Source organism: Achroia grisella, unplaced genomic scaffold, assembly GCF_030625045.1.
Source record: "Achroia grisella isolate CSIRO2021 unplaced genomic scaffold, CSIRO_AGI_Agris_v1 utg501, whole genome shotgun sequence".
Lineage (NCBI taxonomy): Eukaryota > Metazoa > Arthropoda > Insecta > Lepidoptera > Pyralidae > Achroia > Achroia grisella.
In genome coordinates this window covers 958,738-984,888 of record NW_026712897.1, presented here as the reverse complement: position 1 = coordinate 984,888, position 26,151 = coordinate 958,738, and the positions used below count along the sequence as shown (strand labels likewise).

General features: G+C 31.4%; 4 protein-coding genes across 5 annotated transcripts; 3 read left to right on the top strand and 1 right to left on the bottom strand.

The window, feature by feature from the left end:
- The first annotated feature begins 158 nt into the window (after positions 1-158).
- Positions 159-2,367, top strand: LOC131846110 (uncharacterized). Of its 2 annotated transcripts, none has more exons than XM_059195335.1 (2): positions 159-311; positions 663-2,367. In XM_059195335.1, the coding sequence occupies exons 1-2, from the start codon at positions 227-229 to the stop codon at positions 1,922-1,924; spliced, it is 1,347 nt and encodes a 448-aa protein (XP_059051318.1). In that variant the 5' UTR covers positions 159-226; the 3' UTR covers positions 1,925-2,367. The 2 variants fall into 2 exon arrangements, with proteins under 2 accessions (XP_059051318.1, XP_059051319.1); XM_059195336.1 differs by lacking the exon at positions 159-311 and adding an exon at positions 350-548.
- Positions 2,368-3,476: 1,109 nt separating this feature from the next.
- Positions 3,477-5,403, bottom strand: LOC131846111 (large ribosomal subunit protein uL15). The gene is made up of 5 exons (XM_059195337.1): positions 5,358-5,403; positions 5,114-5,177; positions 4,776-4,873; positions 4,297-4,449; positions 3,477-3,635 (listed from the first exon to the last, which is right to left on the bottom strand). Exons 1-5 carry the CDS (start codon positions 5,358-5,360, stop codon positions 3,507-3,509), a joined length of 447 nt encoding a protein of 148 aa, XP_059051320.1. The 5' UTR covers positions 5,361-5,403; the 3' UTR covers positions 3,477-3,506.
- A 1,169-nt stretch (positions 5,404-6,572) lies between these two features.
- LOC131846102 (protein SPT2 homolog) lies at positions 6,573-14,225 on the top strand. The gene is made up of 8 exons (XM_059195326.1): positions 6,573-6,762; positions 6,954-7,350; positions 8,034-8,141; positions 8,500-8,796; positions 11,596-12,495; positions 12,934-13,054; positions 13,300-13,388; positions 13,521-14,225. The coding sequence occupies exons 1-8, from the start codon at positions 6,706-6,708 to the stop codon at positions 13,604-13,606; spliced, it is 2,055 nt and encodes a 684-aa protein (XP_059051309.1). The 5' UTR covers positions 6,573-6,705; the 3' UTR covers positions 13,607-14,225.
- A 1,488-nt stretch (positions 14,226-15,713) lies between these two features.
- Positions 15,714-21,437, top strand: LOC131846123 (7-methylguanosine phosphate-specific 5'-nucleotidase-like). Its single transcript, XM_059195350.1, has 6 exons — positions 15,714-15,917; positions 16,177-16,380; positions 17,117-17,276; positions 18,070-18,132; positions 19,016-19,145; positions 20,912-21,437. The coding sequence occupies exons 2-6, from the start codon at positions 16,182-16,184 to the stop codon at positions 21,245-21,247; spliced, it is 888 nt and encodes a 295-aa protein (XP_059051333.1). The 5' UTR covers positions 15,714-15,917; positions 16,177-16,181; the 3' UTR covers positions 21,248-21,437.
- The last annotated feature ends 4,714 nt before the right edge of the window (positions 21,438-26,151 follow it).

Here is a 26,151-nt window from a genome sequence, read left to right as displayed (position 1 = left end):
TTATACGTTTTCCATTTAACTTTAACTTTTTTCTTTATTGTAATTTTAGGTATATGAAATTATCTTCTTCATAAATAGGTATGCTCTAGTAAAATTTTATTCAGAATACTAATATTTATGTGATCTACAATAAATTCAATGTTGTTGTTTTTTTCGATGTTGCCAGTTGCTAATTCATCTACATCAGCTCTCCTTTGCTTTGCTTATAATTTGCTTTGATACCAAAATGGCGGATGTCTCAAGTAATGACCGAAAAATAAAGCTGAATAAAAACGGTAAAGTTGTAAAGAGGCGTACACGAAATCCAGAAGGTGGGTTTAAGATTTTACATTCATTGTAATTCTAAAAGACATTGCAAAGATTATCTTCTGTTGGCAACTTGAACCAAATGTTAGATCTTTATTATGTTGTTCCACTTTTGACTCTTACTACTTTTTAATACGAAAGACAAAAGATTTGAAATAGTTTTCCCTGGTTTTTTCGTAGTATTCATATTAAATATCAAATGTTCCGTGCGCATTTCTGTGAACTTCTTATCGTTTCATAACGTAATATATGTTTAAATTTATGTATTATAGAATAGATATATACGTAGAATTGTAACTAATATTAACATATTTCTTTTTTCTTTAATGTTAATTTATAAATCTTTATTTTAATAGAATGGCACAAACAGAAACAGAAACGTTTAAGAATAGCTGGATTGGAGTACATAAATGCAAATGGTAAAGTGGTGCCTCCCAAGCAACCGGGCCCTGACTGCAATTGTCGGCGTCTGTGTTTCCAAAAAGTTCCAGCAGATATTCGATTAAAAACTTTTCAAGGTTTCTACTCTATGAAAACTCACGATGAACAAAATGCCTACTTATTTGGACTTATGAGACAAGTTGATGTAAAAAGAAAAAGAGTGAAATCAAGCAGTAGAAGAACATGCACATTTGAATATTTCGTAAGGGTTAAAGGGCGCGAAACTCAAGTATGTCAAACAGCTTTCAAAAATATTCATGCAATAACTGAAAGAAAAGTCCGTGTTCTATGTAAAAAGATGGATGATGGAGTGATGTTTCCCAGTGATAACAGAGGTAAAAACAGTCATAGGCGTTCAGGGGAAGTGCGCTTGCCAACAGGTGTTGTTGAGCAAATAAAAAATCATGTTTATTCAATAGTCCATACCCACAGATTGAAAGATTTTATTCGCTTGGACAAAATAGCAGGCTTGGAAATTAATATCTCAAAAATGTGGAAAGATTATATAAAAACTTATGACCCTGACAACATATCAGCTACAATGCCTAAATCTAAGCGTAATATGGAAATATCTATAGCTAGTGAGCAAGTTCAGCAGCAGCCACCACCTCAAGAACCTGCATTTGGAACCCTCTCTTATCCAGGTAGTGGGCATTTGGTAAATATTGCAGAGAACTATTTCCAAAATCAGTACCAAACAGCAACACTTGCCACTTCAACACCAACAAATTTCTATCAAACTCAAAATGGAGGTCAGAGTATGGGAATATTACTGCAGTCTACTGCAGGTAGGCCTACACAAGCACCCACAACATATATTGTACTGCAAGCTAAGCCTGAGCCATCTCAGAATGCTACCCTTGCTATAGACAATACTTCATATCAAAACTCTCAAACTACTGAAGTTGTAGCAGAGCACGAAATTAAAATGGAAAAGAAAATTAAAAAAGAAAGAAAAAGAGGTCCTTTGGTAAAACAATGGAGATATACTAACATATTCCATGAAGAGATAAATGGAGCTGCATTGGCTGCCATAAAAACTAGACTTGGTATGTACTATGCAGAGAGTGATGCTGCTAGAAAAAAGGCCAAACAGGCTAGACCAAGTGAAGTTGTTCAGTCTCAGACTCAAACTGAGCAAATAAGACCCACACACACTGTAACAATATATACATAAAGTAGTATCTTTACCTACAACTGACTGATTGCATATTTACTCGTCCAAGGCTAATAGGCTAGTTTTTAATAGGAAAATCTTTATTTAATCATCCCTCGTCAATAAAGAATTAGAATTATAATAGAGGAGTCTAAAGGAAAGGTATCAAATGTATAGGATCATATAGGACAATTTGGAGCCCTGAGTACTAATAGAAATAAAAATTGATCTCTCTAAATTATTCCTAAGCTTAATAAGTGAATCTAGCTTTGATCAGTTAATCCAAAATAAATGTTTGATAATGTAAAATCCATTATCGCTTTGTCTACTCAGGGAGTTACGCAATTTAGTAGCTACTTATAAGTTTCAAATTTGTCTGTATATTGTCAACATAACAAATAGTGTAATAATATCAATTCATTAATTGCAATGCAGTGGCAAAAGTAGTAAGTTATTTATTAATTTAAAATAAGTACATTTAGATCTTGAATGACTTTTTTTAGTTCATTATTGTAGTGAGATACAATTAATATTATTGCAATTAACTATTATAATTATGAATTTAAAATTATATTTTTACTGTGAAAGTTTTCAGTAGTTTTGTTTAGTCCTCCTGAAGAATTTTCCCTTATCCTTTCCATTAATATAAACCAGGGTATTGATAACTAGTAGGCGAGATTTTTAACAATAATTATTTTGGGTTCTGTTACATTAATGGTTTTCTTATCTTCCATGTACAGGCAGCGATCATATATGTACATTACATTACATATGGTAGGGTATGGTGGTTAAGATGTATCTAATTATTGAAACAGGTTCTTCCGTAAATTATGTCTCAAATTCCATACTTCTTGATTCATTGTCCTTGGCACAACTGGTGACATTTGAGACTTCTCCATATCCTCTCTATGTGACATCACATATATTGTACAAAACAATCTAAACTGAAAGTTTTCATTAATAATTCAAATTTTGTTTTATATAAAAGAAAGAAATCTAATCTAGAAGATTAGATTTTTTTTCTATTATATTGCACCTTTAAAGAAATACAAAAAAACAATATCTATATAATTAGACACTCTAGTGTGTAAGCACAAAAGGCAGTCTCATCGCTTTAGCGAATGACAAGATATATTAGTTTTTGAAATTATGTCACAAAATTTTGGAGGACAAGCTGAAGAAGCTTGTCAAACTGGAGTGGGTCAACAGTGCTATATAAAACAAGGTACTCTATGTGTAGTTTCTTATAGATGTCTCTATGGTGACAGTTCAATATGTTCAACAAAATATTTTTAGGAAAAATAAGACATAGATAATCTCTTTTTAGAGACAAGCTCGTACTGTACAAGGACGTTACATTTATTGTATGACTGTTTTTTTTTTCCTATGTGTGTGTACAATAAAGAATTAATTAACAACTCCAGAAGGTTCCTATTGCAGAGATAAATATTAAAATCATTAATTTCCTGGAATCAAATAAAATTAGGGTTTTACTCTTCCCATTTTCTGTGGTCCATTAATCATATTTAAAAGTCCATCCAATTTTACTTTCATTATAAATAAAAGATATTACTGTTTTTATACCTTTATTGTTACACTTAAATTAAGCAGACAGTACACACACTCCACCCACATCCTTGATTTTCTTCTCGGCAGATTTTGAGAAGAATTTTGCTTTGACAATAACAGGCTGTTTCGGGAGTTTACCTTTGCCTAGTAATTTGTAGTAACCCTGGAACATACAATATACGATGTTCAGAACAAAATTATACTTAGGAATGGTAGTAATCTAAGAATGAAAATTTTGTTGCATAATTAGAAAAAAGCAAACCTTATTCATAATTAGACATACACATGACTCAATGTTACCTATCAATACTAATATTAAGTCTGCAAATGTGTCTGTGTTAATTACCTTATCAAAACAAAACAGTTTAATAGAATTCAATATGACAATAGGTTGTAACAAGTATAGACCTGTGCTATTTTTTATCTTTTTTTATCTCAAATAATGTTTTAGAATGGGCTGAAATAGAGAATATTAATTTGCATAGCCCAAGTGGTAGTCAACAGATAGGGGGATTATTTAATAATTATTTCATAATATATTGACAACAATGACATGCTTACATTATAAATCAGTATGAACCCAAACAACTGACATAATGAGTAGTAATAATTAGAAATTGAAATAACCATTATTCCAAGCTGGTTCTATGTATTTAGTAGTATATATATTGCTGTTCATGCAATGCAATAGTTTCCTTTTACCATCAGGGGGACATCAGGTAGTTTACCATACCAAATACATAGTTGTACAACATTACATTTTTAAGATTTTATCTGACTACCAAATAGTACTTATTCATGAGGCATTAAAAGAGAGGACTTACAGCTTTGACAATGTTGATGACTGGTACTTTGTTGTCTGTGGAATTGGCATATTTCAAACGAGTTTGCTCTGATACTAACGTCCACAGTTTGTCCAAATTAAGAACTGGGCAGAAATCCTTGTTCTTCCGGGCATGATAATTTCTCATCCCGAGCTAAAAAATAAAATAAATACAATGAATATTCACAATATAATGAATATAATACACTCAACAGTCAATATATTAATCATAACAGATGAACAAACTAAATTGTGGACTAAAAAGATAAAACAATTATTAATTTGTGTTACTAACTTTACAGTGTAAAAATTTAAAACACTGCTGAGAATTATTATATCAATTGTATTATGTTTAAAGACATTGTAGGTTATTGCAAAATCCTTTTTATGATTTGTTTTGTTTCACTAATAAAGACCCACACTATCCATGAGTGTAGCATAATGTCGATCAATGCCAATATAAATACAAATACAACTCACTTTTCCAAAGTATCCAGGGTGGTACTTATCCATATTGATTCTGTGGTGATGTTCACCTCCAGCATTACCGCGACCTCCAGGGTGCTTTCTGTGCTTGCCTGGAATGTTAAAAACTTACTTTAGTAAATAATTCCTGAGGAACAAAATAAAATCTAATTAGACTTCCAACTATAAACTATTGATGAAACAATAACTCAATACAAACTATTTTTAATGTACATGAATTAGTACACATAGTTACAATTTTTGGCATCTAGAGGTTATGTATATGATTGTTTTTTGTTTCTAAATTATTGACGTAATTTTATACAATGACTATTATGGATTTAAGAACATACCGATACGTCCATGACCGTGGCTCACGTGTCCTCTCAACTTCCTAGTCTTCTTTTTGGAGGTGGCCTGCGTAGAACATTAACAAAATGTAAGTTGCAGTAATCGGTTTTTTAGTAGCTTCAATTTAAAAATAATGAGCGAAATATCTAAAGAAATATATAAGAAAAATAAAATAGAACAACATTAATACATATATAATAAGATGTTTGTAATTATTACAGATAAATATTAAAAATATTCACGAACCATATTTGTGTCACGACAAGTTTTCTATGAAGAATGAAAAAAAAAAAAATCCGTCAAGTGGTTTTTTTTGTTCTGTTTATCCTTTAAAAGGAAGGCAAAAGGGCCTCCGCGTATACAGCCATGTCTACATGTTGTAGACAAATGTGTATTACAAACTGACAGCTACATATGTCAATGTCAATTTATAAACTGTCAAATTTGTGTATTGCCATGTAATACATTTATGTACAATTAATAGTAGAAAGTAATAAAATTAGGTGTGGTGGATAATATTGTATGTATTATGTTTATATGTTGGTTCTTTATGTGCAGAAAGCTATTGCATCTACTCTATAATTATATAGAATAAATCGATGCAAAAAAGGAGTAAAATAATATCGTATATTTTTCTTATGTCACAAAATTAACAAGTCAAATTTGTGTACATTTTTTTAAAGTAAAATAAGTAGCTTTTAAGTGGCCAGCAATACATTATGAAGTCCACAACATTAAGATTCCAAACACTGTAGTCCGTCTTAAATGTACTCCCTGGGATGGTGTAGGTTGTAACCTCGGTCTGAACTCTGTTTATCCCAATTTTTGTCAGAGGCTACAGATCCTTGGGTCTGCGCATTATTTTTTTTTATTGGCAGGTCTTCTTTCTTCTGTTTGAAACGTAACCTAACTTATGTATGTATCGTGGTATTCGTAGTTCCCAAATGCGTCAGCAAGCGGAAATTTATCAGATTTTACTTTCTACTGCATTACTTTCTGTAATTCTAGTGCTATAAAATATCTAACAACATTTACTTTCAAGATGGGAAATAATAAAAAATAATGTAACATCTCCCGATTGAAGGGTAAAATTGTAGGTAAACAAGTGGTGATAGTGATAGTGCACAAAATTATATACTATTACAATTACAATCAAGAAACTAATTTTAAATAATTTAAAATTAGTTATTTCAAGTATAAGTATATTTTTATAAACAGTGACACGAATTAATGCTATACTAGTAATTTTATTTTTACTTATATTATACATTTAAAATTGACACAATATTAATAATAAAAATAATTCTAAGAAATATACATTTTTATGTATATATCTACGGCAGGGTGATTTAATTTTTTGAAATAAAAAATATATACGTTAACTGTATTAAGTCGACAAATCCTTACGATGACTGTAACATTGTCGATATAAAGTTACAACTCTATTTAGTACCTTTCCAGAAAATGGTGGGATTGTGTGTTGAACTTAATTCTGACACGTATTTTCGTGAAAATCGTAAATAGTTTTTATAATTTAAATGATGTTTACAATTGAATAATACTGTTTAAATAGTAGTCTCTCGGGTGGCTAAAAATGGAATTTCGGGAGACATTATTAGCTGCTCAACGAAATCAACAACAAAAGTCATCTGTAAGTTTTAGTTTTCATACGAAATTTCCATTATTTATGCTCTAATTTCCAGTTAATATGGCAGTTATCTTTGTTTATGATTACATTAAGACTAACTATTAAATTTATCCAACAATATTTTTTAAATTTGAAAAAGAGTAAAAAATTACTTCAATATTAGTCCTAATCTGAATTTCTTTGACACTTTGTAGGGAAATCTATATTATAAAGCACGATTTGATCCTCCAAAAAAAGAGCAAAAACAAAGAGATAGGTTGTCAGCTAATATACAGAAGTTCTTAGCAAAGAAAGATGAAGAAGAAAGACAAAAAAAATTGGATGCTGAAAGGAAAAGGCAAGAGTTGCTGGCTATGCGTGACCCCAAAGCTCTGCGAAAAATCCAAAAGACTTTGAAAGTTATAAAGTCAGCCAACAAATCGGTAATTGAAGATGCAGTGGACCGAGACAACACAGCTATAACACGGGATGGTCCGGATCAGCCTGATCAAGACGACTATGGCTATGAATCTCAGGAAGCGGCTGCACTTTATCAGAAGATGATGCAGAAGTATAGTAAAATACCTGAGGAGCCAAAATTTCCTGTCTCAAGTTAGTAACTTTTGTTATTACTTAATTTTATATGATGTAGTTCTAGTAATTTAGTACAGTGACCTCCAATGGTTGCGGCTTTGATTCTAGTATTATACAATCATTTGTATTCTTGAGTGATGGGTTTGATTAGCAGATGTTTTTATTTAAATGCATATATATTTATACCACAATGGTGGCAATCAATATCAATAAAAAAAAACTATTTATATGTGTGAAAAACACATCATAGACTTTCACACCTTGCCATTAAAAATTTTCACAAGTATAATTTTTTAATATCATTATACAATATTCCATTACTGTTTCTATGATGTTTACAAACATTTTATTATGTCAATATGCAGGCTTGTAATAAAATGAAGAATAATTATTGTTTGTACACTGGTTAAAAAAAATCATGTTAAATATTGTGTTAAATTGTATACAAGTTTAAAAAAACTTTAACACCCCATTTAATGTTGAAAATATTATGTGAAGGAAGTATTACTGTAAATTCAGTACACTTTTATTCCATGAACAGTATATTGTACCTACTGTTCAAGTAGGTACAATATACTGTTCCACCACCACACTATAATTAATTTATATCTATTATCAGATATGTCTCTCCACTCTACTATATGTAGGGTAAAACTTCTTATAATGAAAAGATATTATTGTATATATATTGTTTTATACAGATTCCACAGTAAAGAAGGATTTAAATGGCACTAGAGAAAGGGTGAAGCATGCATTGCAACATGAAGATGAGCCAGTTCCTCACAAACGAAGGCGAAAAGGGGATGGGGGTAAGCCAACCAAAACTTTACAAAATCTCAATTCTATTTCTTTCATGGTAATTTTGTTTTATTTCAAGCAATAGAATAATTATTTATAATGGCATCGGCACACTGCTTTACTCACTACACTGCTTTACTTCCGATGGTCGCGAGTTCGAATTATGGGACTGTACATACATTCGTATTCATAAGTATGATTGTTTGTATTGGTGTTTTCAGTGTATATTATCTATTTGTAAAAAAATATCTAAGTACATGTATCAATTGCCTAGTAGCCACCCATAACATAAATTTTGCTTAGTTTGGTTTTGTCTAGATGGCACTCTGTGAATTGTGCAGGGATATTATTATTATTATATATTTACAGAACGAGATACAAGTCCTTCTTCAAAATATGAGCCAGAAAAAAAGAAAGAAGATCAAAAACCTGAGAAACCGAAAATACGGAAAGTAGCACCCCCACCTATGGACTTTAATCAATTGCTCAAGCTTGCTGAACAGAAAAAATGTGTACCTGTAGATGTAGCAGGAAAGAAGCAAACAACAGAACAGGAAGCAGATAGGTTGATGACCAAAAAGCAGAAAAAAGAGTATGAAGAGGAATTAGCGCGACGGCAACGAAGGCAAGAACGATTAGAAGCTGAAAAAGCTGCTTCAAGGAAAGGTAATACTAGGAATCGATTCTGATATCTCTGGTGCTATTATATATATTATGTGTTTTAGTTTCTTTTTTAAGTTAAAATCAATTGAGCCAGTTTAACGAAACACTAGGAATGCGTTTTTGTGTCGACTCTCGGCGTTTTTTGTGACTTGTCGAAGGCGTTTGATTGCGTAGATCATGAAACACTTTTGTACAAGCTCAAACACTATGGTATTAGAGATAATGACCTAAGTCTAATGAAAACTTATCTAGAGGATAGGGTGCAAACTGTAGATATTGATGGTGTAAAGTCTAAAGGAACTAATATAAAAATGGGCGTTCCTCAAGGTTCAATATTAGGCCCATTTCTCTTTTTAATTTATATAAATGACCTTCCCTACATGGTAGAGAAAGTTGCAGACATAGTGTTATTTGCGGATGATACTTCGTTAGTGTTTAAAATTGGTCGCCAATGTAATCAATTAGACGATGTAAATTATGCTATCTCTGCTATACTAAATTGGTTCACATGTAATAATCTATTATTGAACTCCAACAAAACTAAGTGCATTAAATTCACGCTGCCTAATGTAAAACAAGTAAATACGCAGCTATTGCTTAATGATGAAATAGTAAATTTTGTTAATGATACCGTTTTTTTAGGAATAACAGTGGACTCGAAGTTACAATGGGGGCCCCATATTTCAAAATTAGCCAGTAGACTTAGTTCTGCTGCTTATGCAATTAGAAGGATAAGGCAATTAACAGACGTGGCGACGGCAAAACTTGTATATTTTAGTTATTTCCATAGCATTATGTCATATGGCATACTGCTATGGGGTAAAGCTGCCGATATAAATACTATATTTATTTTACAAAAGAGAGCCATACGTTCTATTTATGGTATGGGTTCTAGAGAGTCATTACGTCAATGCTTTAAACAATCAAATATCCTCACCGTTGCCTCACAGTACATTTATGAAAATATTATGTATACAAGGAAAAACTTAGATAGTTTCAAGAAACTTAAAGACTGTACAAGTAGAAACTTACGCAATAAAAATAAGCTAATTTTACCGAAATGCCGTCTACACAAAGTTAGTAATTCATTTTATGGTAATTGCGTAAGATTCTATAATAAACTGCCAGAGTCTACGCTAAATCTTACAGAGAGGCAATTCAAATCTTATATTAAACAAATGTTATGTAAAAAAGCCTATTATAAGATAGATGAATTTATAGATGATAGCAATATATAGCAAGAATAAGTATATTTGCGGACAACATTATAATTTTAATTTTCATACTGCTTTCTTGATATATGATAGCGTAGCGGCTTTTGTATTGATTGCCGCATGCATCCTTATGTAAAGTGCGAATACTGTAACTACCATATAGTAATTTTTGTAGCTGTGACGTGGTCGTGTGGAATGAGTAGTCATGCTCACTAAAATGTCCAGACATGTGGCGGCGTGGTGGGCCGGGTCAATGGGCTCCCTAAAATATGGTCGAGCGCAGTGATGGCTGGCTCATCCGTCATACTCGTGAACGAGTGCTGCTTGTAGGGACTGGTCTGCTCTTATCACTACGACTGATTTAATCTTATTGCATGATTATATTTGACCCAAAAAATTAGTGCTTGTTGGTAGTTTGTATTCACACGTTTCGACTTGTAAATGTAAACTTACAAGGATTATTTAAAAGAGCAACACACAAGTTTCTTGCTCGTTCTTCTTGTGATGAGACAGCTTTCCGAACGAGTGGTAGATAAAAAACAAATTGTTATGACTATTCAAAAGTGCTTAAATTAAGTTTATTTGAATAAATGATTTTCTATTCTATTCTATTCTATTCTACTATAAATTGATTTTAGTTTTGACTGTAAAACCCAGTTTCGGACAGGGCTGTCTTTCACCTATTAGAGGCTCTGAGCATATTAGGATAATGGGGCTCCTATGACCATAGTAATAAAGTACTATTTTGTTAAAATAGACAGTCATTTTTGAACATGACTGTTTAGAGATGTATTTGGAGATGCCCTACCTTCAAAACAAATAAATTTAAAAATTTCGTTATGTGATGAGGGTTCAAGTTCTTGCTAGACATTTATAAAAAAAATTAACAGAAATTAACAAATTGACCATGGTTGCCAGATGATATATCTTTGATTGCTTGGACAAGATTTCTGTAAATGTAAAATAAATAAATTACTATGCAGATTTATTTATTATTAGTTCTGCTGTTTTTATTGTGTCTGTACAATAAAAACAGGAACTAATTAATAAACATGTTTGAGCAAAAAGCGTACAGTATCAATTTTGTAGAAAAATAAATGAAAATATTATATGAGATATTTGGCAAGACATTTATTTGATATATTAAGCTCTAAACTTAAGACATGATGAAATTACTCTGATAGTAAACACTATCGATTGTAAAAAGGTAATCAAAACGTTCAAAACTTGGTAATCATAAAAAATACATACATTTAAAATTATTTGAAAGAAAATTAAAACCGATTTTCGGTCAAGAGTGGCTATCGGTTATCGTTTGGTAATGAAGTAGAGACTAGACTAGGGGGCCACTATCCATCGCACCGCGATGCACCGTGGTCCCGTGGATACCTTGGGCTCGTGCCCAGTGGGGAAGAGGGGCCTGGTTCCAGATCCTATTGCTTGGTAGAAACAACTATAAACCATATAAAATTGTTGGACATTTAGATGCATTATGACCTGATACAAACTATTCAGATATTACTTAATTATAATTTGAGTTTCTATATTCTGAATTACATGTTATTTTTAACAAATCATTATTTTTCAGGACCAAGAGAAGAGAAGCCACCTGAAAGAAAACCTGAACCCAGTTTTGGACGCATTCCAAAACTGGGTGATAAAAGTAAAAAGGATAGCTTAAAGGTTGATAGGGAGAGACAAGAAGAAAGAGAAAGAGACAGAGTTGAAAAACTACAGAGAGAAAAGGATAGGATCAAAGTAGAAAAAGAGAAAATTGAAAGGGAACGATTAGACAGAGAGAGATTAGACAAGTTGAAAGCAGAAAGAGATAGGATAGATAGAGAAATGGATCGGCTTAACCGAGATCGGGATAGGCTGGATAAAACAAGATTAAAATTGGAAAATAATAAAACAATAGAAAAGACTAGTAAACCTGTAGAGAAAGCGATAGATCGATCAAAATTATTTTCTAAAGAACACGGCGGTAGAGAAGATGCAAAGAAAAATATTGATTTAAAAAGTCAAAACACATATAGGATAGACAAAAACACTAATGACAAAAAATCCATTATTCCAAACAAAAGTAATAATGGTAAATATTTGAATGGACATAGCTCACAAAGTAAACCAATGACAAAACTAAACAGGGAACAAATACAAGTAAGAAATGATGCTAGGGACAAAGCTATGGTGGCAAAACAGAAAACATTATATAGCGATGGATCTCTTAAACTAAATGGTAAGGTTGATAATGGCAAACGTCTTCCAGAAAGTAGTAAGGGAATGCCTCTTAAGAGACCGGATGATAGAAACATTCAAAATAGTAACAAATCTCAAGCTGGCAGCAGTAAACCCAAATTAACAAGTACATTTGATTTTGACAAACATGTCAATTCCCTTAAAAAGAATGGAAATATTGATGGTGGTCGTCAATTCCCACCAGGTGATGTCAGAAGAAAAATGGATGATATAAGAAGAAAACAAAAACGTAAGTATTTTCTGTTTAAATATCATGTACAGACAACGATGACACTAATGGAATTAATGGATTGCATGTTTTTACGACAAACGATGAAACTTACGGCAAAAATTTATAAGACTAATAAAAAAATGTGTTTCAGGAGAATATCATGAAATTTTATCCTTCTGGCAACTTATTATATTTTCCATATTGCAATAAATAAATAAATTACATATTTTTTAACTAATAAATTCTTTTTACACAAGAAATGCAACATTAAAATGTTTGCTACTGTTATCTCTCATATCAATAAAACTTCTATAGATATTATTTAAGAACTAGAATTTTAAAGTTGAGCAATCAACATTACGTGATATAATGTTGAATGCGAGATTTTAAAGTATTTAAATTTCAGCCAATGTGGTGGGTTTATAAATTTATATGTATGATATTATTTACTTTCAGTTCGTACGGTTCAATCAGACTCTGAATATGATTCTGAAATGGACGATTTCATAGATGATGGCGAGGAAAACATGGATTATTCAAGACATATTAAAGAGATATTTGGTTATGATAAATCAAAGTAAGTTTTCTTATATTAGTAGCAGTATATAATTTTTTTTTTGGCAGTTATGAAATGTGGCAAAATTTTAATGTAAAATATGTGTCATAACATAACTAAAAAAACACAAACAACAAAATTATAGCTAAATAATACTATTGTGTACAAATTGTATAATTGAATAAGAATTGTTCAATAATAACATCTTGTTAAAAATAATTAGAATTTCTTGTATTTGGTTTAAAGACCTGCATTATAATTTTTAGATATCGAGACATGGATGATGATGACGATCCAATGATGGAGTCAAGTTTTGCGAGACAGCAACGTGAGGAGTATATCAGTAAAAAAATCGGTATGTATATACCTCAAATTTATGTTACATACTTTATGTGAAGTCTTTGCTGATTACCTAGGTAGGAAGTTTGTCTAGATTATAGTATTTACCGAGTTATACTTTAATTGATAATTAATTAAATGATTCCAGGTATAATGGAAGATTTAGAAGACATGAAATTAGAAGCAATGGAGAAGAAGAAAAAAAAGAAGACAAGGCGGATAAGCGACGATTGATCAATATATATATTTTTTGTACTCCCTCAGGGTTAGTGCCTTCCCACTCGGCTCGTAGTGTACCCATAATTATATGGAATGTAAATGGTAAGAGATAATCACAATCTTCATCTAAACGCACTTTGTTTAACGTACTTTACGAGTCGTGTGCGAGGGCACTTATTAATTGCAAGTTGATCGCAAGATTGTATCTATAATGTATATACATGAAATATATTTATATGAACATATACAGTTGTGTCAGAATTGCTTATAGATTTCATATGCGATTTCAGTAAAGTGAGTAAAATGACTTTATACAATTTTGGTGTTATTTAGTTCACTAATTATAATTTTTGTTTTCAGTTATTATTAGTGTATTCATGACGAATTATTGCAATTAATAATTGTCTAGTATAACTATAAAGAGTAACCATTTCTTACATTTTCACTTAATAAGGGTTTAATATTTAGATTAGTCAAGATCAATTTATTAATAGACATATTTACAAATTTTGCTATCTACTTTTGCTATAAATGACAATTTATATATTCAACATAGTATAGTTGAATCATTAGTAACCATATAATGATAATTGTTAATTAGATGATACCAATGAAATTGTGTGACTTAAACAAAAATTCTATGTTATTTATGTCTATGATATTTTTTTTTTTGGATACGGTTTATCACTGTTAAAGAAACAAAGTAAGTTTATAATTTTAATTGTTTTCATTAAATTATGTAAATATAATATAATTTTATGTAAATTAGGTTTCTTTTTTGCTTCATTCTATTATTATTCTCGTTATATAAAAAATAACCGTATTTGGTATTATGGACTGTAATATTGTAGTATTTGATACCATTCTGATTAATAAGTACAAAAAAAATTGAACTCGTAAGAAATTTATATATTGGTACTATAGATGTAAGAAAACATAGGATTCGCAGTTGCGATTATTTATTGTATTGGTATTTTATCTATATTGCATAGTTTTGCCTCTTTAATAATACGAATTTTATATGTGCACATTAATTTGAATAAATATAATGAGTAATATTCAGTCCAAATTGTATTTATTATTTACGCTTATCAAAATTCATCTTTATATTTTCATTTTAGAATATGAAATGTCATACATTTTTGATAATTAAATTATTACAAAAAAATATTTTTAATTATAATTATCTCTGCTGTTTTTAGTATAAAATATACTAAGAACCAATGAAATTAAGCGATTCTGGAAAACATAAATATCAACATCCCTCGTAACAAAGAATATAATACTCAAGAGATGCTTTCTTTCTGGATGTCACCGACAGAATTTTTTATTTAACGTATCTAATTTTTAGTACCTACCCTTGATGACTTTTGATGAAAATATTTTTCTGACAGAATGAATTTTTGAGTCGTGGTAGGAAGAGATTTATACTATAAATGAATTTACAAATAAGTCTTTGTAAATATAATAATTTTTATATATATTTACTAATACCACCAATACATAGAAATTATCTAAAATTTTGAAACAGTTAAAATTTAATTATTATGCTCGCTCCTATAGCGACAGACAACATTATATATTATGCTATAGTAAGGCAAGCGGGAGGGGCGGGAAGGGGTAATGTTCTAGGAATAGGTCTAGTGTCCCCATTACTAGGAATGTACTATGTTAGGTCGACCTCCTTGCGGTTCCCTCTGCAAACCATCGTGGTTAATTACTAGTTATTTAATCACAAGGGGCAAATTGACCTGACCTCAAGTTCATCTTATCATCCTTAACTGGTGCTCCGCCAACGTAAACCGTTAGCGCAGGAGGATGCAACATTCCATTATCATACGTTTAAAAAAAAATTATAGCAAGCGCAAATAAGAACATTGCCGACAGTTGTCAAATACTGAAATCACATTGACATTATTTGACAAATATGAGATAAAACATTACATACGGTATTTTGTACCAAAACTACACTATATTGATACATCAATTCTACAATGATAATCAATATTGTTTGGCATTTTGGCAACTCTAATACCAATTCCAATAACTACTTGAAATAGTAAATAGTATAGTGATTTCGGCCATAATTTGCGAGGAATACAAAACGGCTATTTGGCAACACCACTGAGTTGAAGTTTTCTTTTTCTTTTAGTTTTGTCCGTGTTGTAATGCTGACGTTTTACTCGATTGATATTTCTATTTATATTTCGAGGTCTATTTTCGATACAACTTATTGAATTTTTATTATAAATACATATCATTATTAACTGTAGTATTGTTAATTATTACATAAGTGCACTGAAATTCAGTGTTACCGAAAAAATAGGTGAGTATTTATTTTAAAACAATGTACATAAATTGCTTACTTTACAATATTAGTTATTATTTATGAAATTTATAGCATAACATAAAGTGTAATAAATTATTAAATACTATTGATATGTATATAATTTTCCAAATACGTAATTCTTATTATTAGTTACAAATATACAATACAATTATTTTTTTGTGTTCTTACAGTAAATACAACACAATACAAACAAATTAATTCATTGTAACCGAGAATGCTTTTAATGTGATTCTAGATAAAATGAAGTTATTGTCGAGTATTAATGAAGTTCCTGTTTTAACAAAATCTAATGTTCACATAAAAAATGAAGAGGGTTTATTACAAAAATTAAACAGAATAATATCGCAAGGTCATGAAAAATTACAAATAGTGACCGATTTTGATCACACTTTAACAAGGCACATTAAAGATGATGGCACACCTGTTTTGACTAGTTTTGGTAAGTTTCAAATCACTGTAAACTAATTGAGTAATGAGGATTGTCATTAACACTAGTGTATGTAGATATTTCTTTATATGTATTTTATTTATCATTTTAGTAAAATTTCAATATATTATTTTATTAGCTTTTTATGTGTATTTTTCAACATATTTATCTCTTATTAATAGATTTTTTTATTTAAATGCTGTTGAATAATCACAATTCTAATTTTAGTTCAGTTTAATTGTGTATTCCCTTTAATGTAAAAAATTTTCACCAAAATGTAGTGGAAATCTATATCTGAAAAATGAAAAAGTGTCTGTTTGTTCAAAATTTCATAATTACTATGTAAGTTATTCTTTCTTTATTTCTAAGTATGGACGGTACTTACATCAGAAAAATTATTTAAAAATTTTTGTCATTTTGGTTGTTCTTGATAATCTCTGAAACAGTTGGACCGATTTACTGGATTTTCATTCCTAAGCTATTGTTATGATAAGTAACTTCTACAACCTATATTTCAGAAAATTAATTTATTTTAGTTACTTAAATTCCGTATTCCACAAATGAAGCCATGGGTAACAAACAGCTAAAAATAAATATTGAACATCCTTCTAAATAAATCAGGTGACCACACAATTTGTACGAAGATATAAAAAAAAGTGGTTTAATTATTTGTCTCATGAATACTTTCGATGGGTTTCACTTTGTGTACCTGCTACAACTAATCTTGTATATAATAAATTCTCCATAGGAATGCTCTCAGCTTGTCCATCAGTCCCCCAACACTACAAAGATGAGGATTTGAGACTGTCGGATATTTACAAACCTATTGAATCCAATGGATTTATAAGTGTTGAAGAGAAGACCAAACATATGGTTGATTGGTATGTGGCTGGCAATAGTCTATTGAAGTAAGTCTCTTTCTTATATTTATACTTTTTTGTGTTGTTAAAATGGATGGTCCTGATTTAATTAGTAATCTATTAGCAAATATTTGAAATGTTTCTGTCGACATCCAAGTGTAGACAGAAATATTTCAAGTCTTTAGATTACATAGATTAAAGTTGAGGGTAACGTCAGTCCATGTTATGACTCCGCGTCGAATGTATGCATTTCTAATAAGCTATGTAGCACATTATTATCTAATAAACTTACTATATACAATAAATAGTACAGTTATTTCACAATATATTCATTATGTAGTTACTATAATAAACTAATATATTATGTAGGGACATCTTATCTCATCATACACAACTGTACAGTGGTGAGGCGATAACTACCGCGCTACAGTTAGATATTTCATTATATCACATGGAGGGAAGTTAATAACTTTCTTGTAAGGAAATCACAATGATGAGTGGTAGAATATAAAAAAAGTCTGTTCAAAAGTGCTTATATTAAGTTTATTTGAATAAATATTATTTATATTTCTATTTTAGAACAACTAGATTATTAATTTAAGTTATGCTTTTATAACAATTGATTACATTAAGATATTTGAAATAGGTGTTCTATTTATATAGGTTTATTTTAATGAAACATTTTGGGTGTTGTGTTTTGTTTGTTAGAGCAATAATATTATAAATAACTAGGCTTTATTGCGTGTTTATTTTATGAATAATATTATTTGTAACATCCATTAAGAAAGAAATACATTAATAATATTTTAAAATGTTAATTTTCTTTTTTTTTTATTTATAGGGGTATGACTTTTCCAAGGAATGAATTAATACAAGTGGCTGAAGGACTAAAGGATTGTTTTAGGTGAGTAGTTCATACTAATATGAATTATGTTAATGTAAAAACATTAGTTTTCATCTGTACTGAAATTATAAAGAGGAAAACTTTGCTAAAGCAATATCTATAAGATATTGCTAATAAGATCTCAGACAATTGATATGTACGCTTATTTTTTTTTGTTTGTAAATATATACGTAATAAACATAGAAAACATTCAGACAGACACGAACAATCATACTCATGAATACAAATGTAATTTTGTACAGTGCGAGAAATGAACCCACAACAATCGGAAGTAAAATGGTGTACTAAGCCACTAGACCACCCAGGCCGTCATGAACTGAAGATTTTCTTAAATTTTAACTATCACAGTGCTACAATAATTATCATATTATATCGAGGTTGACCTTGTTCCTATAAAGTTTAATATAGTCTTTGCATGGGCATCACCGTTCTATCTATAACAGATGCCAAGCAGTTTGCGTTGTACGATGTATTTCAATAAGCTCTGACAGTGAAATTAATTTTAAGAGGCGTGACATCTTAGTTCTCTTTAATGGGTAACTCATGAGATATAATAGCCATTACTTGCTAACTTTATGTCCACAGTGGTTCATGTAAAGCGCCTAAAATGTTATACATGAATAAATTATTTTTTATTTTATTTTATATCTAGAGGACGGTTACCACTTACCGTCTAGGAACCTGTCAGATTAGCTATTAGCAATTAGTGGTTTAAATACATAAATAAAAAAAAAAATAGTTAACAGGTTAGCACTGAAATACATTACATACTTCCTTTATCAGTTGGGTAAAAGAGACAATTCTATTCTATCTATTTTATTCTTCCCTTTTGTGTGTACTGAAGTGATGTAAAAATGTAACTCGGTGCATTGTTTGCTTACAGGAGTGGGGTTGAATGTTTAATCGACTGGAGTGACAGTAATGAAGTTCCGGTATTGATATTCTCTGCTGGACTCGGAGATTGTGTGGAAGCTGCTCTGAAAATTAACAAATTGTTACGTTCTAATGTTAAGGTAAGGGGCTTTGGAACTTAAATTATTTTCCTAATATGGTTCGAATAGTTATAATACATATATATTAAAAGTAATAAATAAGTCTCGACGAATAGCAAAGTACCAGTCCCAAGCTAAACAAAAGTTGTATAGTACAAGCTATAAATGAAATACAGATATAGATACAGAGATATAAATAAAATTCTTAAACCTTATTTTTGTGAATACACACATAATATATAGTAACTAGCTTTTGCCCGCGGCTTCGCTCGCGTTAATTTATCCTTTATTATTATACAACTTGTTATTTGATATTTATTTAATATCTATCCTTTGACATTTTTTTTTTTTTGTTTGCACCAATTATTACCCACTCAGTACCACATATCCCACTGTTTTAGGTTGACTGGAAGAGATCTCTTCTAGGGATAAGTTCACCTTTGCTCACATTGTCTCTAAATTATAATATCTTTTTATTATCTGTGCAATAAAGAATATATAAAATCCTTTATTAGGAGTTGCCTATGTAATAGTAGCTTTATGCATGCAAAGTTTCTGCCCGATCGGTTTAAAATTGACAAAGTTTCATACAAACTTTCATCCCCTATTTTATCCCCTTGGGGGTAGAATTAATCAAAATCCTTTTTTTCCGGATGCCTACGTCATAACATCTACCTGCATGCCAAATTTCAGACCGATCCGTCCAGTGGTTTGGGCTGTGCATTGATAGATCACTGTCAGTCACCTCTAGGTTATATATATTTAGATATACACACAAATCAATACAAACGTGTAATGTAATCTCTAATAGGGCATAAACAAAGTTGCATAATACAGTATGAGGAACCGGATAACCTAAACTGGGTATTATACCCGCGTTATAAGGTATCAGTGCTCTCTTGTAATATGTACTGTAAATAATTACATTTGTTAGTTGTGTTGAAGTAGATGTGTGGTGTATGCACCTTAATTACTAAGGGAGAAAGTAGAATATAGATTAGTAAATGTATATGATAAAATATGAGTACACGCAAGTTTCTTGCTTATTCTTAAGAGGAGACAGCATTCCGAAGGAGCGGTAGATTGAAAATAAAATGTTATGACTATACAAAGTGCTTCTATGTAACTTCATTTGAATAAATAATTTTCTATTCTATTATTTAAATGACAAGTGCTGAGTGTGTGTAATAGGGGTTGTGTGCAAATGTAAAGGATGTATATATAATAATGTGGGATATTTGGATAATGGAGGATATCTGAATACAAATAGTTTGATTACGAATTAATAAGATAATATAATAATTTTAATGAAGGAAACATGTCTGATGTTTTTACTACTTTTAAATATAGTTTACCTGTGTAAGCAAGAATATTATTATTCCCTTTAAAAATGTGATTCTTATGTGTAAATGTCTTTGAACCATAATAATATCATTAATAAGCCTAAATCACAGGAAATCATACTAGAACTGGAAACAAAATTCTATGCCCACTTGCTTGTTCGATGTGGTACTAGTACTATGGGCACATCAATTTCTACATTTATACAGCAGGCTTTTTTTGCATTTCATTTGATGATAGTTATTTTGCCGTATCACTAGTGAATACGGATCCAGGTTTTGCAAGTTTTTTTTTAAAGTTTGTCAGAATGTTTTGAATATGAACTGAACAGTTTCAGTTACGAATTCTACAGCTCCGTATTTATCTGTCAAATGTTTCAATGTACATAAATTTACATGTTTTCTATTTCTGGTTCAATAAAAACATATTTCAATTAATTTTTACAGATCGTAGCTAATTTCCTGGCAATGGATGAGAGCGACGAAATAGTTGGCATGCAAGGTGAAATTATACATACATTGAATAAAAACGAAACTGCTATCAAGAATACAGAGTACTATACAATGGTTAGAAACAGAAGTAATGTGATCTTGATGGGTGATAACATTGGCGATGCCGGTATGGCGGAAGGCATGGAACACTGTGATGTTGTTGTAAAAATAGGATACCTTAGTCGTAATGTTGAGGAGAATCTACAAAACTATAGAGATAAATTCGACATTGTGCTAGTCAACGAACACACTATGGATGTTGCAAATACTTTAGTTTGTTTGCTGCAGTGACTTATTTATTATAATATTAAAATTCGGTCTATTGATGCGTCAATCCTATACAACGAGGAAGTTGCTTTGAAGATATTGAACGGGTTATGTTGTGAAAGTATTAACATATTATTTTATTTTATTATTAATGTTATGATGATATTATTTGTTTAACGTTACTTTTTATTATTATTAAATGTTATGAAATAAGTGATTGTGTTTGATGCGTAGATTTTTTATATTATAATTTTCTTGCTATTTGCCCGTAAAAATGAGAAAAGTACAATCTCTGGATAATAACAAATACTTACAGTTATACCATAGTACCTACATTCCAGTTGAGACACGACTGCACTAAAGCAATTCACTGTCTACTACACTGCATTTTGGAAGGTCGAATTTACTATCGATATCCTATAGTTAAGCATAGAATGTGATAAAGTCTTTAAGGGTTGGCGAGTGTGACAAACTGTGACATTGTGTGAAGAAATGAGAGTCAGGTTTTGTTTGAATAATAATAATGGTTTTTGTTTCAATAATACTAATTTCTAGATTTTCAAGTATGTAACGTTACACTAGGGAGAAGGATCAAAGTGACCAGCAGGGGCGGATCGTGAATTTGTGGGGCCCTGAGCCGTATTTTTTTTGCATTTATAGTTTAGAAAAATTACTCAACTATCAAAGCTCCTGTTGGAAATGTTAGTACCGGGCTAAATCTTTGGGCTTTGGGGCCTATCTAATTATATTACTCAACTAAAAAAATACACCGGCTAAAAACAAGTGACCAGAAATTCCCCGTTCCTCTCGATATACATGGGTTATTTGATCTCAAGGTTATGTTAGGTTTTTTAACGTTCTAGATATTTTTTATTATTTTTTTTTCGTTTCTGTGGGGACCCCCCCTTTGTATCCTTGGGGCCCTGAGCTGCAGCCCAAAAAGCCCTTAGGTAGATCCGTCCCTGGTGACCAGAGTGAAGTTCTCCAATTCGCCTTCGTAAATTTACTAATGCGCGAATGATTGCCTCCTCCTGTAAACTAAAGCAAGAGTAACACTAGCAGTACTCGAACTAATTTGCGAAGAGGGTTGGGGTGGGGGAGTGGTTTGATAGCGGGTGCATTATTCCATTATCCATAAAAAAAATATCCAAATATCCATTCTATGACATGAAATTATGTCGTAATGGCAACTAGTTGTGGCGAATCTACGGACAGCGCGTGTCAACACCGTTGCCTGGCGACACAAGAGGGAGAAAAATAACAATCCTGTCATAGCGGACCGAATCACTTCTTTTCTTATATAATTTCCATTTATATTATTATTATCATTCACTACTGTAAATAATATAAGAATACACATATATATACAAAGCCACGACTGGTCTCATTCTATCATCGCTTTTCCTGCTGCTGCCTATAATAGATGAACACGATATATAAGTAACAGCGGTAACAATCTACCCGCTAAATAATTTTTACCCCTGAAAACTGTCGTCGTTAATTCCTGGTGAATTCAACACAATGAGCAACTTACCTCGCCTGATTTATATTGTATATAGGTATAATATATTAGTTTATTCCATCTAGAATAGATACGTGAAGTTATGGTACCTTACTGGCGATTTAAATTTGTATGATTTTTAATGTCACTCAATAAAATACGATTATATCTGTTTGCATATTTAAATGATCTTTCCTAAACTCTTTATTTACGGACCATATTTATCTTAAAATAATATACCTTAAAAAAATGAGGATAATTTTGATGATTTTTTAACTAATTTACTATACTTAACATCAGTAATCTTGTGTTTATTTTACTCATAATAGAATCATAAATTCAGGACGAACCTAGATCGAGACGAACGAAAACTGTCTGTTTATCTCTTTGTTTACATTGTGTCTAATATGACCTATATTCAACAATATGTTCATAACATGTGTATGATATGAATTAAAACTAAATCGCTATATCCTCACAGCTGTTTCTCAGTACACGATGTAAGCCAGGAAAAATATTATCAGTTTTAAAAAAGTTAGTGATTGTACTAATAAAACCTTACGTAATAACAATAAGCTGGCGAAACGCGTAAAAAACATTTTGGCGAAAGTTAGTAATTAGTTTAATGGGAAATTTGTAAGGTTTTACAACAAACTGCCAGAGTCTGTCCTCAATCTGCCGCCTGAAAAAATATTAAAATGTTTTATAAAACATTTTCTTTGTAAACACGCTTATTATATTATTTTAGAGTTAATAAATGATAATAAAGTTTTTTTAGAAAAAAAATAGCTCGAAATACATAGCGCTGACAAATTTTAAAAGAATGTGAAATGACTCATTGTTTTCAAATATGTCAGAAAAAATCAAAATCAATCACGCGTAAACGCGTGAGAGTGAACATAAAATATAGTTATATTGGTTATATTATATGTTAAATGCTTACTTATGATATGACTTATGACTTATGATTGCGCGCGCTGTCTTTACCGAGCTAAAACGTGCGCGCGTTTCGCGAATTACGCGCGCTTTAAAGGTGTGTAAGGGCAGCATAAAATATTAGGGCCTTACATATGAAATTGGCGTTTTGTCGTACTGGCCACTTTGATCTCAAATATCTCCTCTTTGGTTAGTAATTCCAATTTCAAATTTATACAGCTATTTACTCATGCATTTGTTTTTCGAATACTATAATCCATATGTTTTTCCCATCTTTGGTTTTTTCTTTGCGTCACTCAATTTACAAAATGGAAAACTTAAAATGTCGCGTTTTTTACGAGTACGAGTTCCACCGTGGCACCAGTGCTGCAGAAACGACTAGAAGGATTAATGATGAGTATGGCGGTGGTGTCGCAAAAGAAAATACAGTGCTTTTTTTGTTTCAACGTTTTCGTTCTGGAAATTTCGACCTTCAAAATAGGCCCCGTGCGGGGCCGGAGGCCAAGATTGATAACGAAGAATTGAATACTATTGTGGAAGTGGATCCATCGCAAACCACGTCCGAGTTGGCTGTAGCCTGCGGTGTTAGTAACAAAACTATTTTAATCCACTTAAGGCAAACTGGGAAGGTGAAAAAGCTTGAAAGGTCCCTCCTGAATTGAGTGGAGTAAATCGACAAACGCACGTAAACTGCTGCTACATTAGTCAACCGGCATAATGCAAACTGGCATGAAGGGATTTTAAATCGAATAATTACCTGTGATGAAAAATGGATCTTGTATGATAATCGGAAACGCTAATCGCAATAGCCGAACCCTGGCGAACCAGCCAAATCCTGACTGAAACTGAAAATTGACTTAAAAAAAGCTACTTGTGAGCGTTTAGTGGACTAGTGCCGGTGTTGTTCACTTCAGCTTTCTTAAATCTAGCCAGACGAATACGGCAGATGTGTTTTGTCAGTAATTGCAAACCATGATGGAAAAGCTAACTGCTAAACAACCGAGGCTGGTCTATCGCCGTAGGCCACTGCTGCTTCAGGACAACGCTAGACCACATACTGAACAACAGACGGTTACCAAATTAGAAGAACTTTAATTGGTATGTCTAAGACATCCACCGTACTCCCCGGACCTTGCTCCAACAGATTACCATTTTTGTCGAAATTTGGATAACTTCCTGCAAGGGAAGAAATTCAACTCCGATAGGGCAGTCCAAAGCGCCTTCAAAGATTTTATTGATTCCCGTCCGAATGGTTTTTTTAGTAAATGGATTAATGAACTACCTATGAATGGCAAAAGTGCATAAATAGCAATGGTGCATACTTTGATTAAATAAATATATTATATTTTAAAAAAATCGACCTTAGGTTACTCCCTTACAAAACGCCAATTTTAGGACCGATAGGAATAATAATTTATTCAAAAACAAAGTTAATGATCCGAAACATCGTTTTAATTTAATGTATCACAGCCGCCTTGCACATATTAAGATTAATATATTACGTGACTTGACTATCTATATATTAAAATATTGGAAATATCGGATTTTACATAACATTAAGAAAGTTTGTCTATTGAGCTATGCTGGTTCCAGTATTGTGGGCATGTACATGAGAAAAAATTTTAGATTGAATATGTGTACACAATTGTTTTCAAGAAAATATAGAACAAATTAATTAGTTTTACGAAACTCTAGATTACAAGCAAACGCAAGAGTCTCAAAGCATTTGTATATTGTGAGCTGAGCAAGTAATCACTACGTTTCTATATATATATATGTAGTTCGAACTAACTAGTTCGGAACAGCTCACCCAAAGATAAAATCCGCGAACGAAATCGGTTGAAGGGCATAAGGCATTAAAATTACAGGATAAGGGCTCTTACGTATTATATAGTCTTCCGGAATAGCGGTATCGCGGGCATCATATGATAACCCTAGTGCTGTACCTACATGTATATAGGCCTACAGTTACCATTTTTTATTGATTCACAATTTCACAATTATGAAAAACACAAATTTCACAATTATGCAAATCGACTTTCATTCAGTCTATTCGTCAAATAGACTGAATGAAAGTCGATTTGCATAAAAAGAGAAAGCAGGTTGATAGAGATCAGCGGAAGATGACATGTTGTGATATATATATATATGACCACTTATTCTCCGTCTTATTCAATTGTCAAATATCACAGAAATTCATATTTGCGGGATGGGACTCTTTATAAAAAGACCTTAACACCACTAGACTGAAATCAGCGCTCTTAGTCGCGAACTAATTTGCGGGGATTATTTTATAAGTGTTGCCAGACTACTAGTGCTCCCGTCAAGGGAGGACTGTTGTACTATCCTCTTTCTAAACTACTCACGTGACCCCATGTTACGTTTTCTGTTGTGTATAAAGCAATACGAGATAATATATTTAGTTTTCAATAGGACACACTACCTGTGTATATTAACTATACCTTCGTAGTTTTCGCTTGTCAAAGTTTTT

Coding starts and splice junctions, on each gene's coding strand:
- LOC131846110 (XM_059195335.1), top strand. CDS start 227: ATGGCGGATGTCTCAAGTAATGACCGAAAAATAAAGCTGAATAAAAAC. Junction 312..662: donor GCGTACACGAAATCCAGAAG/GTGGGTTTAAGA, acceptor TTATTTTAATAG/AATGGCACAAACAGAAACAG.
- LOC131846123 (XM_059195350.1), top strand. CDS start 16,182: ATGAAGTTATTGTCGAGTATTAATGAAGTTCCTGTTTTAACAAAATCT. Junction 17,277..18,069: donor GCTGGCAATAGTCTATTGAA/GTAAGTCTCTTT, acceptor TTTTATTTATAG/GGGTATGACTTTTCCAAGGA. Junction 19,146..20,911: donor TGTTACGTTCTAATGTTAAG/GTAAGGGGCTTT, acceptor TAATTTTTACAG/ATCGTAGCTAATTTCCTGGC.
- LOC131846111 (XM_059195337.1), bottom strand. Junction 4,874..5,113: donor CCACGGTCATGGACGTATCG/GTATGTTCTTAA, acceptor TTAACATTCCAG/GCAAGCACAGAAAGCACCCT. Junction 4,450..4,775: donor ACCCTGGATACTTTGGAAAA/GTGAGTTGTATT, acceptor TTTATTTTTTAG/CTCGGGATGAGAAATTATCA.
- LOC131846102 (XM_059195326.1), top strand. CDS start 6,706: ATGGAATTTCGGGAGACATTATTAGCTGCTCAACGAAATCAACAACAA. Junction 6,763..6,953: donor ATCAACAACAAAAGTCATCT/GTAAGTTTTAGT, acceptor GACACTTTGTAG/GGAAATCTATATTATAAAGC. Junction 12,496..12,933: donor TATAAGAAGAAAACAAAAAC/GTAAGTATTTTC, acceptor ATTTACTTTCAG/TTCGTACGGTTCAATCAGAC.